This window comes from Doryrhamphus excisus, chromosome 10 (genome assembly GCF_030265055.1).
Source record: "Doryrhamphus excisus isolate RoL2022-K1 chromosome 10, RoL_Dexc_1.0, whole genome shotgun sequence".
Taxonomy (NCBI): domain Eukaryota; kingdom Metazoa; phylum Chordata; class Actinopteri; order Syngnathiformes; family Syngnathidae; genus Doryrhamphus; species Doryrhamphus excisus.
This window is the reverse complement of record NC_080475.1, coordinates 12,289,198-12,303,989: the sequence shown is the minus strand read 5'-3', so window position 1 is coordinate 12,303,989 and position 14,792 is coordinate 12,289,198. Positions and strand designations below refer to the sequence as shown.

The window sequence follows — 14,792 nt, the reverse complement described above, 5'->3', positions numbered from 1 at the left end:
AAAAAAAAATTATATTAGGAAAGCAGGAAGTGAACAAATGTAACAGTTAATTGTTAATTGTAAAAGTACCAGATGGAGGGGTAGGATTTAATAAGCTTTGCTTCTTCCTACTCCTTTTGGACATGTGGAACTGTGAACTGATTATGTGATGCATTCAATTGTAATCTGATGCATGTTCAAATGAAATAAAACCATTACCATATTATATTATATTGCATATTTGGACAAATTGTCACCTATTTGTAGTAATAGATGTGTTAGCTTATTCCAACAAATACACAAGTCATGTGAAAGAAATAGAACACATCTTTTATTCCGTCACTCCCCCAGCCTCCTGTCGTCCATCACGGAGCCCACACAACCCCAACCGGGCGTAGGGACGGAGACCGCCGTCTATGAGTCGGGCCAGCCGCCCTCGCTGGGCCCCTGTGAGGAAAACTGCGACCAGGACAAAGTGGAGCAAGGTGGCATCAAGAGAGTTTGCTTTAAGGTGAACGAGGAGGACCAGGAAGACTCGGGTCATGACACCATGAGCTACAGGGACTCCTACAGGTGGGGACCACCACAAGCTCCTTTACTAACCCCCCCCAAAACCATAATACTACTCATTTACCCTCCCCGTTTTGCATTCTGTGATTGATTCCATATGTTGTTCATTTTAATTTAAGATCCAAGGACTAAAAATGACTCAAATGTTTTTTTTGGGGTCCGATCTGGTTATGTAATTTGCTTGTTGTGAGCTCACTCAAGATGGGTGCGTGTTTAAGTGTAGTACTGCGCCACCACCCACTAAGACGTAGTTATTGGTTGTTGGTGTGGTGGGCCCGTCTATAATAGAGCCAAGCGTTTTTTTGGGGGCGAGTCCTCCTGCCTGCCTGCCCAGTCATTAAACCTCGAGCTGCAGCATGTGTGACTACCTCATCGCATTAAGATGTGTTTGTTTACTTGTTGTATGGACTACAAATTCAAGATAAACAGGCACATGGCGTGTGTGTGTATATCGTCAGTTAGCCATCTTGTGCAGTGATGAGACAAAACGGAGATGAAACACATAATAAATGTGACTAATTCTGTAGCATAATACACAATATATAGTAGTTTCTTTGAGTACTAGCGGCTTGCATTAGTGTTTCATTCATTCATTCATTTTCTACCGGGTGCTGGAGCCTATCCCAGCTGTCTTCGGGTGAGAGGCGGGGTACACCCTAGACTGGTGGCCAGCCAATCACAGGGCACATATAGACAAACAACCATTCACACTCACATTCATACCTATGGACAAATACCTTGTTTTTGGAATGTGGGAGAAAACCGGAGAACCCGGAAAAAACCCACTCATGCACGGGGAGAACATGCAAACCCCACACAGAAATGGCAGAGGGTGGAATTGAACTCAGGTCGTGCAGAGAAGGGCATAATAAGAATCCAAAAACTTACCACTTCCACATGGAAAGAGAGGAATCTTTTTTCACAGGGCACATATAGACAAACAACCATTCACACTCACATTCATACCTATGGACAAATACTAATTGGACTCCTATAGAGCAGCTACACACAATAACCCGCACAGAAATCTTTCTAGATCTTCAAGAATCTGCACCTATTCTAGCTGTATTTTTCTTGGACTCACCTCATTCACTGTCAAGTTGTCTTCATATAGACAAACAACCATTCACACTCACATTCATACCTATGGACAATTTGGAGTCGCTAATTAACCTAGCATGTTTTTGGAATGTGGGAGGAAACCGGAGTACCCGGAGAAAACCCACGCAAGCACGGGGAGAACATGCAAACTCCACACAGAGATGCCCGAAGGTGGTATTGAACTCGGGTCTCCTAGCTGCAAGGCCTGCGTGCTAACCACTTGTCCACAGTGCAGCCTGCTTTGTTTTGTTTTAGGAAATTATTCTTGACATATAGTAGCCTTTTGTTTCCCTATTTTAAGTGCTTGTGATGTGAAATGTCTCTTAAAAATTATTTCCCAAAAATTGCATATTGATCCAAACGTCACATAGCAGTTTCTAATACAAAGCAACCCAGCTGCAACAACTACAGTTTTGACGGGTTGATTGTTGTATTCTGTGTTAAAACGTTCCTTCGGTCATTATAGCGCATTCACTCATGTCTTTTATAGCAAATAGTATCAATTTAGTTAATTAGTCTATTGTCGTTACTGGAACACTTGCCAGTACGTGTGCAGCAACGACGAAAATGCACCCATTTCATCTTTTTTTTAGTCACATAAATAAAGATATGCACATGTTTGAAAGCTTTATTGTCATTGCAGACCTGCCAACATGTACAGATTTTTCATCCTCGGCCCTTGAGTTTTAAATTCAGTATCTGAAGCCTGGATTATGCCAGTGTACGCTATGGTGGCCTTACTCCTCCCCTGGAAAACCATCAGACTTTCGCCAATAAAAAAAAGGCATAGCTTGTGTTCCAAGCTCTTATTTTCCATGTATCCAAGTACCAGGCAAATGTGTACACTCTAATGAAAGTCTCTTCTGTTGGTGAAGCGTATCATTACCTTTTAGTCTGTACTGTAAATCAGGAAAGCGGCATTTACAGTCACAACATCGCTTGACAATTTAATTATAAGACGCATTTTAAAGCACGGAATTTTAATGCGCCCTGAGCTTTATGGCTGCAACTACAACTGAACTGAAAAACACCAATAGCATCGTAGGAGGCCAAAGATAAGCTCATAAGCATCGGAGAAGAGCTGCAGAAACCAGCAGGTAGCATCTTAGGTGTGGTTGCCTGTGTTGCTTTTAATCCAAGCAAACATTACAAGCGACAGTACAATGTTATTCCTCGTTTTAATCATGTGGTTGTTTTTCCTTTTGTTTATTTGTCAGTGAATGCAACAGCAACCGGGATTCTGTTCTGTCCTACACAAGTGTGCGGAGTAATAGCTCCTACCTGGGGAGTGACGAGATGGGATCAGGTAGGTATTTTTTTTTATATCTGCTCTGATTCTCGCCATTTTGGATCTTTGTGTGAGTCCACAATAATTGTGTCATTGGATTGACAACAAACATGAACACAAACAATACGTTTATCTGCTCTCAGGTGCTTTTACATCACACTTTAAAGCCACAATATATGAAAATAAATGAACCATACAATAATAATTAGCTATAATAAGCTATAATCTTATTTGTAATGGGAATCCCCACAGTGACCACATTTTTTGCCCAGATCGCCTACTTTAATCTTTGTATTACTTTGTATTATTATTAAGGGAGAAAAAAAATTCAAACCTAAAATACATGACAGTGTGAAAAAGTGATTTTTAAAACACTTTTTTAAAAAAGTTTTAAAACACAACTTAACTGAAATTAATTGACAGTCTGGAAAAAAAAAAAAAATATATATATATATATATTTTGTATTATTATGAAGTGAGAAAAAAAATCCAAACCTACAATACATGACTGTGTGAAAAAGTGATTTTTAAAACACTCTTTTAAAAACAGTTTTAAAACACAACTTAACTGAAATTAATTGACAGTCTGGAAAAAAAAAATATATATATATATTTTGTATTATTATGAAGTGAGAAAAAAAATTCCAAACCTACAATACATGACCGTGTGAAAAGTGATTTTTAAAACACTCGTTTAAAAACAGTTTTAAAACACAACTTAACTGAAATTAATTGACAGTCTGGAAAAAAAAAATCTATTTTGTATTATTATGAAGTAAGAAAAAAAAATTCCAAACCTCCAATACATGACTGTGTGAAAAAGTGATTTTTAAAACACTCTTTTAAAAACAGTTTTAAAACACAACTTAACTGAAATTAATTGACAGTCAGGAAAAAAAATATTCTAAATCCATTTATAAAGCTTTAGGACTCCAGCCAACCACAGTGAGGGCCATTATCCACAAAACATGCGAAAACATGGTACTGTGAAGTACCTTCCCTGGAGTTGCCAGCCAACCACAGCGCGGCGACATCTCATCCAAGAGGTCACAAAAGTCCCCGCAACAACATCCAAAGAACTGCAGGGACCTTACTTGACTTAATATATATTTATGTAATATGTATTACATATATTCTCAATAAACCCTATAATCATAGTACAAATAATTGTTCCATTAGGTAACAGACAGTATTATAACCACTACATTGGCAGTTACTATGGTACTCATTATGTCATTGTATGGTCATATCACCTTGTACTTCGGTACGAGGTACATTATTAAAAAAAAACAAAAAAAAAACTTAAACTGTATTATGGAAAGCAGGAAGTGAACAAATGTAACAGTTACTGATTGTAAAAGTACCAGATGGAGGGGTAGGATGTAATAAGCTTTACTTCTTCCTACTCCTTTTGGACATGTGGAACTGTGAACTGATTATAGGATGCATTCAATTGTAATCTGATGCATGTTTAAATGAAATAAAACCATTACCATTATACTTATGTGCCCAGACTTGCATTACAATTAGCTGTTTTACTTGATTGCTAAATGAAAGTTATGCTAAAAGGTTGTCTTCCTTTCCAGGAGACGAGTTGCCGTGTGACATGAGGATCCCCTCAGACAAGCAGGATAAGCTGCACGGTTGCCTCGAGCATCTTTTCAACCAGGTCTGTGGCCTTTGGAATAAAATAAAAGAATATATGTATATATATACTGTATATGCATGTGTCTTACTTTGAACGCAACAAAACAGGCCCTCCAGTCTATGCTGCACATGTTTGCATTCCTGTGTGATTGTGTGTTTATTTTGCCGCCTGCACACAGGTTGACTCTATTAACAGCCTCCTCAAAGGAAGCGTCATGACCAAAGCCTGTGAGGAGACCAAGCACTTCTACTCCGACCACAGCCAGCCAGGTTCATGTTTGCTCGTGTGTGTGTGTGTGTGTGTGTATGTGTGGCTCAACCCCGAGCAAACTTTCACTCACCCGTTCCTGTTGTTATGTGGGCAGAGTTTCGACAAACAGAAGACTGGACGCTTCGCTGTCGGTACGTTATACACAAGAACATCCAGGAGGATCCTTGGAACCTTCCTAGTTCCATCAAAACCCTGGTGGAGAGCCTGCAGAGATTTGTGGATGGTTTGTTGAATACACACAGACTCATAATGTTCTGGACTTTTTATGGACACGAGAAATGTCCAGTGCTACTTAATATTAGCTACTAAATGCAGTTTCTGTCCGTTTTTACAGACGGGAAGAACCAGCTTCTCCTGGCCCTGCTCAAATGCACAGGTAGTGAAACACATCATTGACTCCGGTTTCCTCCCACATTCCAAAAACATGCTAGGTTAATTGGAGACTCCAAATTGTCCATAGGTATGAATGTGAGTGTGAATGGTTGTTTGTCTATATGTGCCCTGTGAAAAAGGATTCCTCTCATTCCATGTGGAAGTGGTAAGTTTTTGGATTCTTACTATGCCCTTCTCTGCATGATCTGCACTACTCCGGTTTCCTCCCAAATTCCAAAAACATGCTAGGTTAATTGGCAACTCCAAATTGTCCATAGGTATGAATGTGAGTGTGAATGGTTGTTTGTCTATATGTAGACAGCTTGACAGTGAATGAGGTGAGTCCAAGGAAATACAGCTAGAATAGTTGCAGATTCTGCAAGATCTAGAAAGTTTTCTCTGCTGGTTATTGTGTGTAGCTGCTCTATAGGAGTCCACAACTCAATATAATGAGCATAATAGGTCCCGTTTAATAAAATAATAATAATTATTATAGCTGCACGGCGGTCGAGTGGTTAGCGCGCAGACCTCACAGCTAAGACACCCGAGTTCAATTCCACCCTCGGCCATCTCTGTGTGGAGTTTACGTGAGATCTAGAAAGTTTTCTGTGCGGGTTATTGTGTGTAGCTGCTCTATAGGAGTCCACAACTCAATCTAAAGGGTCAAAAAATGAGCATAATAGGTCCTGTTCAATATTATAATAATAATAATCATTATAGCTGCACGGCGGACGAGTGGTTATCCCGCAGACCTCACAGCTAGGAGACCCGAGTTCAATCCCATCCTCGACCATCTCTATGTGGAGTTTGCATGTTCTCCCCGTGCATGCGTGGGTTTTCTGCGGGTACTCCGGTTTCCTCCCACATTCCAAAAACATGCAAGGTTAATTAGCGACCATAGGTATGAATGTGAGTGTGAATGGTTGTTTGTCTATATGTGCCCTGTGATTGGCTTGCAACCAGTCCAGGGTGTACCCCGCCTTTCGCCCGAAAACAACTGGGATAGGCTCCAGCACCCCCGCAAATGAATGAATGAATGAATAAAGCCTCTGTTGGTCCTTTTACATTACAGACACATCACTGCAACTGCGACGCGACGTCATCTTTTGCCAGGCCACCACGTCTGCCGTGTGCACGCTGGCTGAGCAGCTGCTGTCGGCATTACGTTATCGCTTCAACAACGCCGGCGAGTACCAGGAGGACAGTAAGGAGACCAGCCGCAAGTGGCTGGAGCAAGTAGCTGCCATTGGTGTGCTGCTGCACTTTCAGTCCACGCTAGCGCCACATGTGGTGAGGACACTTTATCCTTGCATATTTGCCATTGAAACCTGCAAAATGTACTTTTTGGGGGTATTTTTTAAGTATTGGAAGTGTGTCTCAATACCCAACACGTATGAACCTCTCTCTTGTTCTCCCTGTGGCAGAAAGAGGAGAGGACCATGCTGGAAGACACCAAGGCGGCTCTGTCAGACTTGGACAAAGTGACAGTGTTCTTCAGGCAACTGGAGGATGAATGTCTGGTTGCAAGTAAGCCACAAAGATGCATTCAAACCAGTCAAAGCACACTGCCGGTGATGAGCAGCTGAGTGCTTTGACTGAATTGAAATGATGTCATTTCGTTTATACATTTTGCACTGCCACAAGAAAATGTAATGGTAATGGTTTTATTTCATTTGAACATGCGTCAGATTACAATTGAATGCATCACATAATCAGTTCACAGTTCCACATGTCCATTTTTATTTTTATTTGTATTTGTATTTTTTTATTTTTTAATTTATTTTTTAATTTATTTTTTAATTTATTTTTTAATTTATTTTTTATTTTTTTAATTTTCATTATCATTATTATTTTTATTTTTATTTTTATTTTTATTTTTATTTTTATTTTTATTTTTATTTTTATTTTTATTTTTATTTTTATTTTTATTTTTATTTTTATTTTTATTTTTATTTTTATTTTTCACTATTGGATCATGTCTTGGAGAAAACGGTGCGGTCAATTGCAACAATGCATTCTCCGTCTTTTTTTAGGTTCTCAGGTGTGATCCTGCTCTTGTTTCCGTGCACGTTTTGGTTAACCTCTGCTATTTCATGTTCGCTGCAGACTCCCCCGTGTGCTACCAGGTAGAAGGCAGCCGTCAGACCCTGAAGGTGACGCTCTACCTGGACAGCTGCCACTTCAGCGAGCTGCCCAGTCGGCTGCAAAACGGAGGCAGCCTCAAACTGCACACTGTTCTCTTCACCAGAGGTTAGCGAGGGGTGGACTGGGATACTGCAAGGTTGATGATGAGTACCACTGGAAAACTACCACCTGGTAGTTCCAAGTAGCACTGGAAAACAACCACCCAGTAGTTTGCAAGTAGTGCCAGAAAACCACAACCTAGTACTTGCAAGTAACATTGCAGAACTACCACCTACTGTAGTATTGATAAATTACATTGGAAAACCACCAATACTTGTCTTGACAATTACAGCTGGAAAACCACCACCTAGTAGTTGCAAGTACTTTATGGCCAGAAAACCACCACCAAGTAGTTGCAAGTACTTTATGGCCAGAAAACCACCACCTAGTAGTTGCAAGTACTGTATTGCCAGAAAACCACCACCTAGTAGTTGCAAGTACTGTATGGCCGGAAAACCACCACCTAGTAATTGCAAGTACTGCATTGCCAGAAAACCACCACCTAGTAATTGCAAGTACTGCATTGCCGGAAAACCACCACCTAGTAATTGCAAGTACTGTATGGCTGGAAAACCACCACCTAGTAGTTGCAAGTACTGTATTGCCAAAAAACCACCACCTAGTAATTGCAAGTACTGTATTGCCAAAAAACCACCACCTAGTAGTTGCAAGTACTGTATGTTCATGTTCATATCTTTGATTGTGAATATGCTGCTTTTGGCAACACAAGCGTCAACCAAAGTGCCCATAGGAGGATGGACATTGCCCCCTATCGGGGATCGGTCTTTACTGCAGGAAGGGAGCTCCATGTGGTAGAAACAGGGAAGCTCCATACAGAGATGAATGTTGTGTTTACATCCAAAACACATTCAAATTCACATTCAAAGCAATTAAAAGACATCCTAGTGAAGGTTAAAATAGCAAAGGGTGCAAGATTGATGCATAAATATCGAATCAAATCCTCCCTGGCTTTTGTTTTGCAGCCCTGGAGCGTCCGGAGGGAGTGTCCCAGCAGGACTACACCGCAATGGAGGAGCTCCAGCAGCGCACCAATGCTGTCTCCTTGGAGAAAGTTAAAACCTACTACCGTAAACTCAGGTACACTTGATCAAACGATACCTTTCATTACATTATTTTTTTGGTTAGTTCAGTGTTGTGGACGAGTGGTTAGTGCGCAGACCTCACAGCAAGGAGACCAGGGTTCAATTCCACCCTCTGTGTGGAGTTTGTGGAGTTAGTCAAGGTCACGGACACGGGATGTTGATGCTGATATTCCAGGCAAAGAGTCCATTTAAATATGGTTGTTTGCACGCAGGCCACACAGCTAAGAGACCCAAGTTCGATTCCACCCTCTGCCATCTCTGTGTGGAGTTTGCATGTTCTCCCCCGTGCATGCGTGGGTTTCCTCCGGGTACTCCGGTTTCCTCCCACATTCCAAAAACATGCTAGGTTAATTAGCGACTCCAAATTGTCCATAGGTATGAATGTGAGTGTGAATGGTTGTTTGTCTATATGTGCCCTGTGATTGGCTGGCCACCAGCTGGGATAGGCTCCAGCACCCTCTGGAGTGACCCTCGTGAGGATAAGCGGTAGAAAATGAATGAATGTTTAACTCTTTAGAATGTGTTTAACTACTTTATATTGAGTTTTGATGGTTTAATAAACAATAAGGTTGAAGAACATAAAAGTGGACCCCTGATAATCTGGCCCAGACTGGGGGAAAAAAAAGTTTAGACACACCTCTCCGTCCTCGTGAACAACATTTACACTCATTAGTTGGTGAGTTACAGCCAAAATGACAACTCATTAATTTGGCTGGTCAACAGCCTGCCCAGAAGTTGCACGGTGGTCGAGTGGTTCAGACGTTAGCCACACAGATCAGGGTAAGATATATGACTATACTCAAAATGACTCTTGCTGTCGTAACTGCAGGGCTTTCTATTTGGAGAAATCGAACCTCCCGACAGACTCAAACACCACAGCTATGAAGATCGATCAGGTAAATATACGTTATTATGATATCCTATTATATCATCAGCTTTTTTTTTTTTTTTTTTTTTTTTCCAACTGAATATATACTATAAATGCAAGCACAGATACTGGGCCTTGAGGTTAGAGATCTTCGACCCAAGATTGCAAAAGTAAGACCAACCTCCCTGCAGTGGATCCCCCGTTAGCTTGACAAGATTTAACTCCTCCTTTAACTCCCAACTAACATGAGTACTTCCTCAGCAGCCATTGACTGTATACCTGATTGATGATTAGATGGTAGAGGACCGCACTGACTGTAGCGCAAATAGTTAGTGGTTGTTACAATCAAGTACAGTAGCATAGCATAACTGCATAAAATGACTGACTTACCTCAAAGTACCATTTGACTCTTTTTTTTCCCGCATTCTCACAGCTTCTGCGCCCGCTCAACACTTTGGACGACCTTTGCCGACTGATGCAGTCCTACGTCAACGTGCGTCCGGGCGCCCACGGTCACCCTTCAGGTGTCAGCATGCTGTGCGTGTCCTCGGAGCTGTGCAATCGCCTGGGAGCCTGCCACATCACCATGTGCGCCACGGGCATGCAGAGGTCAAAAGACAAAAGACGGCGTAACATATGATGTCGGATTCATCCGTGTGTGTGTGTGTAAAAGATGTTGACGTAACCGGCTGGGATTTTTTTTGCAGGAGTACTTTATGTGTGACACTGGAACAAGCCATGATCCTGGCTAGGAACCATGGTCTCATGCCGCGATGCATCATGCAGACTATGGATATCATGCGGAAACAGGTTTGCTTGCATGAACTGGTATTTATTTGAGGCTAATTTTGATAAAAATAAAAGACGTTATAGTTTAGATACAGTATGGAACCAATGAACCAATCAATAGCCACGTTTACATGACGAGTTTTTCTCTTTCCGAATGACCTTTCCGAAAGCAATGGTATACATGGAAAGGAATATTCCAATCGCGTGTCTACATGCAGCGCTATAATCAAACAGAATAGTCAATGGGGCATACACAGTAAAACGTAAACACCAACATCACGTGATACCGACTTCCTCCAGTTTTTTTTTCACCCGGGAACAGGAAAAGATAAAGTTCAATCTTGCTAACATTTTATAATTAAGCTTGGCACATGTTTTATATAGATCAGGGGTCTCAAACACGCGGCCCGCAGGACACTAGTTTGAGGCCCCCGCCTTGATATGAAAGTTTAATGTTAGTTTGATATGGATGCTGTATGGTATCATGTACCCAGAAAAAAAATATTACGTTTGATTAATGTTCATGTTAAAGGTTAAATAACTGTTAATAGTTATCCTCCCGATCCGTGTGTCTACAGGGCTCTAATAATGCTTTGTTCATTTTAATCTGAAAAAAATAATTTGTCTACCCACCAACTATATGTGGTTTCTTAAGTTTTTATTATTTGCTGTTTTATTATTATTATTATTATATTTATTTATTACTGATTGATTTTCTTTATTCTTGATTTGTTTATTTATTTTTCATCTTATTTTGTGTAGAAAAATAAAAAGTAAGATATTTGAGAACAGTGGAATGTTTTATCAGAGCTTTACTTGTTGAAAATTGGAACCAAAGCAAAGTTTATTCATTTTTCTGTTTTTAATAAATGCGTTTTTTTTTGTTTTTTTTTGGAAAACCTGATGCGGCCCAGTCTCACCCAGACCCTAGCTCCAGTGGCCCCCCAAGTAAATTGACTTTGAGAACCCTGATATAGATATATATTTTCTTTTTTTAATAAAACTGGACTTATGAATGGCGTATAGAAGGGTTTAGATTCTGTTCCACAGATGGCGCTAATGCACACGAAAGCTGCTTTCCAACCGCCAATAAACAACAAAAGAAGAAGAACACACCCTGACAACTTTCCGTTTGAGTGGGTACAAGATACCTCAATCGGATTGGGGAAAGGAATATTCCACCCCCTTGAATCCGATTATATATTCATTCGGATTGGCACTTTTCTTTCGGAATGAGGTGTATACAAAGGTTACATTCTTTCCGTTTGAGCAAATAACCCGAATGGAATTGGAATATTTAGGTCCATGTAAACGTGGCTATTGTGTCAAACATATGATATATGAAGCATCCAAATATAACTGATTTAATTCATAAATATTTCTGATACATTTTCAATTTTTGTCCCATCAGGGGGCCCGAGTGGAGCTCTCTGCAAAAAATCTCAAAGTGATGGACCAGATGCCGCCAACGGCACCAAGGTACCGTGTAAAAAAAAAAATATTTTATGGCTTTTAATGAGTTCCTTCATTATGTTTGTTCTTTTCGCCTTCCACAGACTCTTCAGGCTATGTTTGCCGCCCTCGGATGGCGAACTCTAACACTCCACATCCAGACAGAACTGCTGTCACGGGGATGATTATTCCAACATTTTAGGAAAGACCTGGATTAACCAAACTACCTTTAGCCAACATCCGGTTGTCCCATTTTTGCCTCGGACTGCTTTTTTTTTTTTTTTTTTTTGTGGGGGTGGCGTTCCACAGGGCTCAATGCTTGATCCCCTTAAATGAACAGTATTCATGTATGACTGCTGGCTGGATGGAAGCAGGATGTAAAGTTTGGATTTTTTAGGGGCGGGTGAAGCCCATGTGCATGTGGTTACTGTGCAATTACTGTAGGCTTAGTGTGAGTCATGTACTGCGGCACTATATGAAGGATAGTAAATTATTTATTTTGTCCAATTTTAATCCCTTTAATAACTTAGCAGGTTGTAAAGAATCCAATAGCATTCCAGCTGCCCGTATTGAACAGTATTTAAAGGACCAATCACCTGTCATTTATGCTTTGTTTATTGTATTTATGTGTGGATTTGGACTATTTTGTCTTAAGTTCATATTCAGGGATTTTAAGGCTGCGTTCACACTTGTGGTTCGGTACTTTGGTCCGGACCAAAAATTAAAAAAAAATATGCTTAGTGTGTACTTTAGTACAGCTGGCTTAGTTTTCACTTTGGTATATCTAAAATAAGTTCACTTGTTTGGTACAGTTGATCGCACTTAACAAAGCAAACTGTACTAGCAAAGCAAACACACCCGTTTTTAACCAAACCATAAATGACAAGTGTGAACGCACCCAACAGGAGCTAGCTACATCAGAATCAGGATGGGTAAAACGAAACAAAACCACATAAGGTAAGGACAGGTAGGGGGTTATTTAATCATTAGTAAATTATTAATATATTAAATTAAAATGTACTACCTGAAGGATTACCTTCTGATTATTGTTTTGAGACTTACTAGGCTCAATTGTCATGACAGTGTTAGCAAAAAGTACTGTAAAGTGTTGTAGAGTCACCAAACAAAGGGATCATTGACGTAAAGTGTTTTTTTTTGTGTAACAAATGTTAAAAAGCAGCCGCTACACATTAAATCCCATTCTTTTTTTTTAAATTTTTTTAATGTTGTACACATTTTTTTAATCAACGCAGGACTGAATCAGGACTCAAACCTCATCCAATTTGGCTTCAGTGTGAACAATGTAAAACTCCCTAAGGGCAACTAATGATGGCAGCGTGACTGATGACGACGCCTTGTATTTGACATCATTCTAATGTTTGTTTTTCTATACTGTACACGATATTTACGTGAATTGCAATTTGACCTTGCTTGACAATAACTGTACAAAGTTGTTTCTAAAATGATTACTGTAAATCTTAACAAGCTAGGAAATAAAACATTCCCAGTATGGATGTGCTTTGCTTGGGATATATATATATTGTATATTGAATAAAACTAAAATATATATCATGTAAATGACATTTCTAGTGCCCCCTATGGGGCCTATTTTGACTAATTTTCACCCATTTGAATACAGGGTAAAAGTTACCTTAAGTAAACAAATACTTTGCCATAATTTCATGCTATCTAGGGAGTGCTATGATATGCTGTGATGTTACATTACTACACTATATCTTTTTATGTCTTTGGGCATTTTTGCATGGCCACACCATCTGTCATTAATAATGATGTTTTCATTGTTCTGGTATAATTTTATTTTTTTTATTTTTATCATGATAAAGCGGTATCTATCCAAATGTTAATACACAATTTTAAAAGAAATTAATTAGTTTTTATTGTTCTATTATAATTTTATTTTTTTTTAATTTTTATCATGATAAAGCGGTATTTATCCAAATGTTAATACACGATTTTTAAAGAAATTAATTTGTTTTCATTGTTCTATTATAATTTTATTTTTTAATTTTTTATCATGATTAAGCGGTATCTATCCAAATGTTAATACACAATTTTTAAAGAAATTAATTTGTTTTCATTGTTCTATTATAATTTTTATTTTTTTATTCTTATCATGATAAAGCGGTATCTATCCAAATGTTAATACACGATTTTTAAATAAATTTGTTTTCATTGTTCTATTATAAATTTATTTTTAAATTTTTTTATCATGATAAAGCGCTATCTATCCAAATGTTTATACACGATTTTTAAAGAAATTAATTTGTTTTCATTGTTCTATTATAATTTTATTTTTTAAATTTTTAACATGATAAAGCAGTATCTATCCAAATGTTAATACACGATTTTTAAAGAAATTAATTTGTTTTCATTGTTCTATTATAATTTTATTTTTTAAATTTTTAACATGATAAAGCAGTATCTATCCAAATGTTAATACACGATTTTTAAAGAAATTAATTTGTTTTCATTGTTCTATTATAATTTTATTTTTTAAATTTTTAACATGATAAAGCAGTATCTATCCAAATGTTAATACACGATTTTTAAAGAAATTAATTTGTTTTCATTGTTCTATTATAATTTTATTTTTTAAATTTTTAACATGATAAAGCAGTATCTATCCAAATGTTAATACACGATTTTTAAAGAAATTAATTTGTTTTCATTGTTCTATTATAATTTTATTTTTAAAATTTTTAACATGATAAAGCGGTATCTATCCAAATGTTAATACACGATTTTTAAAGAAATTAATTTGTTTTCATTGTTCTATTATAATTTTATTTTTTAAATTTTTAACATGATAAAGCAGTATCTATCCAAATGTTAATACACGATTTTTAAAGAAATTAATTTGTTTTGATTTTTCTATTATAATTTTATTTTAATTTTTATCATGATAAAGCGATATCCATCCAAATGTTAATACGTGATTTTTAAAGAAATTAATTTATTTCATTGTTCTATTACAATTTTATTTTTTTTTATTTTTATCATGATAAAGCGGTATCTATCCAAATGTTTATACACGATTTTTAAAGAAATTTATTTGTTTTCATTGTTCTATTATAATTTTATTTTTTTATTTTTTTATCATGATAAAGCGGTATCTACCCAAATGTTAACATTGATGTCTGTTATAAG

At 37.9% G+C, this 14,792-nt stretch overlaps 1 protein-coding gene across 2 annotated transcripts in view; it reads left to right on the top strand.

Annotated features, from left to right (window-relative positions):
• Positions 1 to 13,134, top strand: part of prex1 (phosphatidylinositol-3,4,5-trisphosphate-dependent Rac exchange factor 1) — a 91,336-nt gene extending 78,202 nt beyond the window's left edge. Inside the window, exons 26-41 of one of the 2 annotated variants that reach the window (XM_058084029.1) lie at positions 331 to 552; positions 2,868 to 2,956; positions 4,525 to 4,607; positions 4,765 to 4,855; positions 4,951 to 5,079; positions 5,191 to 5,232; positions 6,301 to 6,518; positions 6,653 to 6,755; positions 7,335 to 7,478; positions 8,396 to 8,510; positions 9,345 to 9,411; positions 9,509 to 9,553; positions 9,817 to 9,992; positions 10,091 to 10,193; positions 11,584 to 11,651; positions 11,729 to 13,134. In XM_058084029.1, the coding sequence (XP_057940012.1) occupies positions 331 to 552; positions 2,868 to 2,956; positions 4,525 to 4,607; positions 4,765 to 4,855; positions 4,951 to 5,079; positions 5,191 to 5,232; positions 6,301 to 6,518; positions 6,653 to 6,755; positions 7,335 to 7,478; positions 8,396 to 8,510; positions 9,345 to 9,411; positions 9,509 to 9,553; positions 9,817 to 9,992; positions 10,091 to 10,193; positions 11,584 to 11,651; positions 11,729 to 11,771 (1,738 nt within the window). In that variant the 3' untranslated portion in view covers positions 11,772 to 13,134. The remainder of the gene's footprint in view (positions 1 to 330; positions 553 to 2,867; positions 2,957 to 4,524; positions 4,608 to 4,764; positions 4,856 to 4,950; positions 5,080 to 5,190; positions 5,233 to 6,300; positions 6,519 to 6,652; positions 6,756 to 7,334; positions 7,479 to 8,395; positions 8,511 to 9,344; positions 9,412 to 9,508; positions 9,554 to 9,816; positions 9,993 to 10,090; positions 10,194 to 11,583; positions 11,652 to 11,728) is intronic. The other variant, XM_058084030.1, reaches the window with a different exon arrangement.
• Positions 13,135 to 14,792: the final 1,658 nt, after the last annotated feature.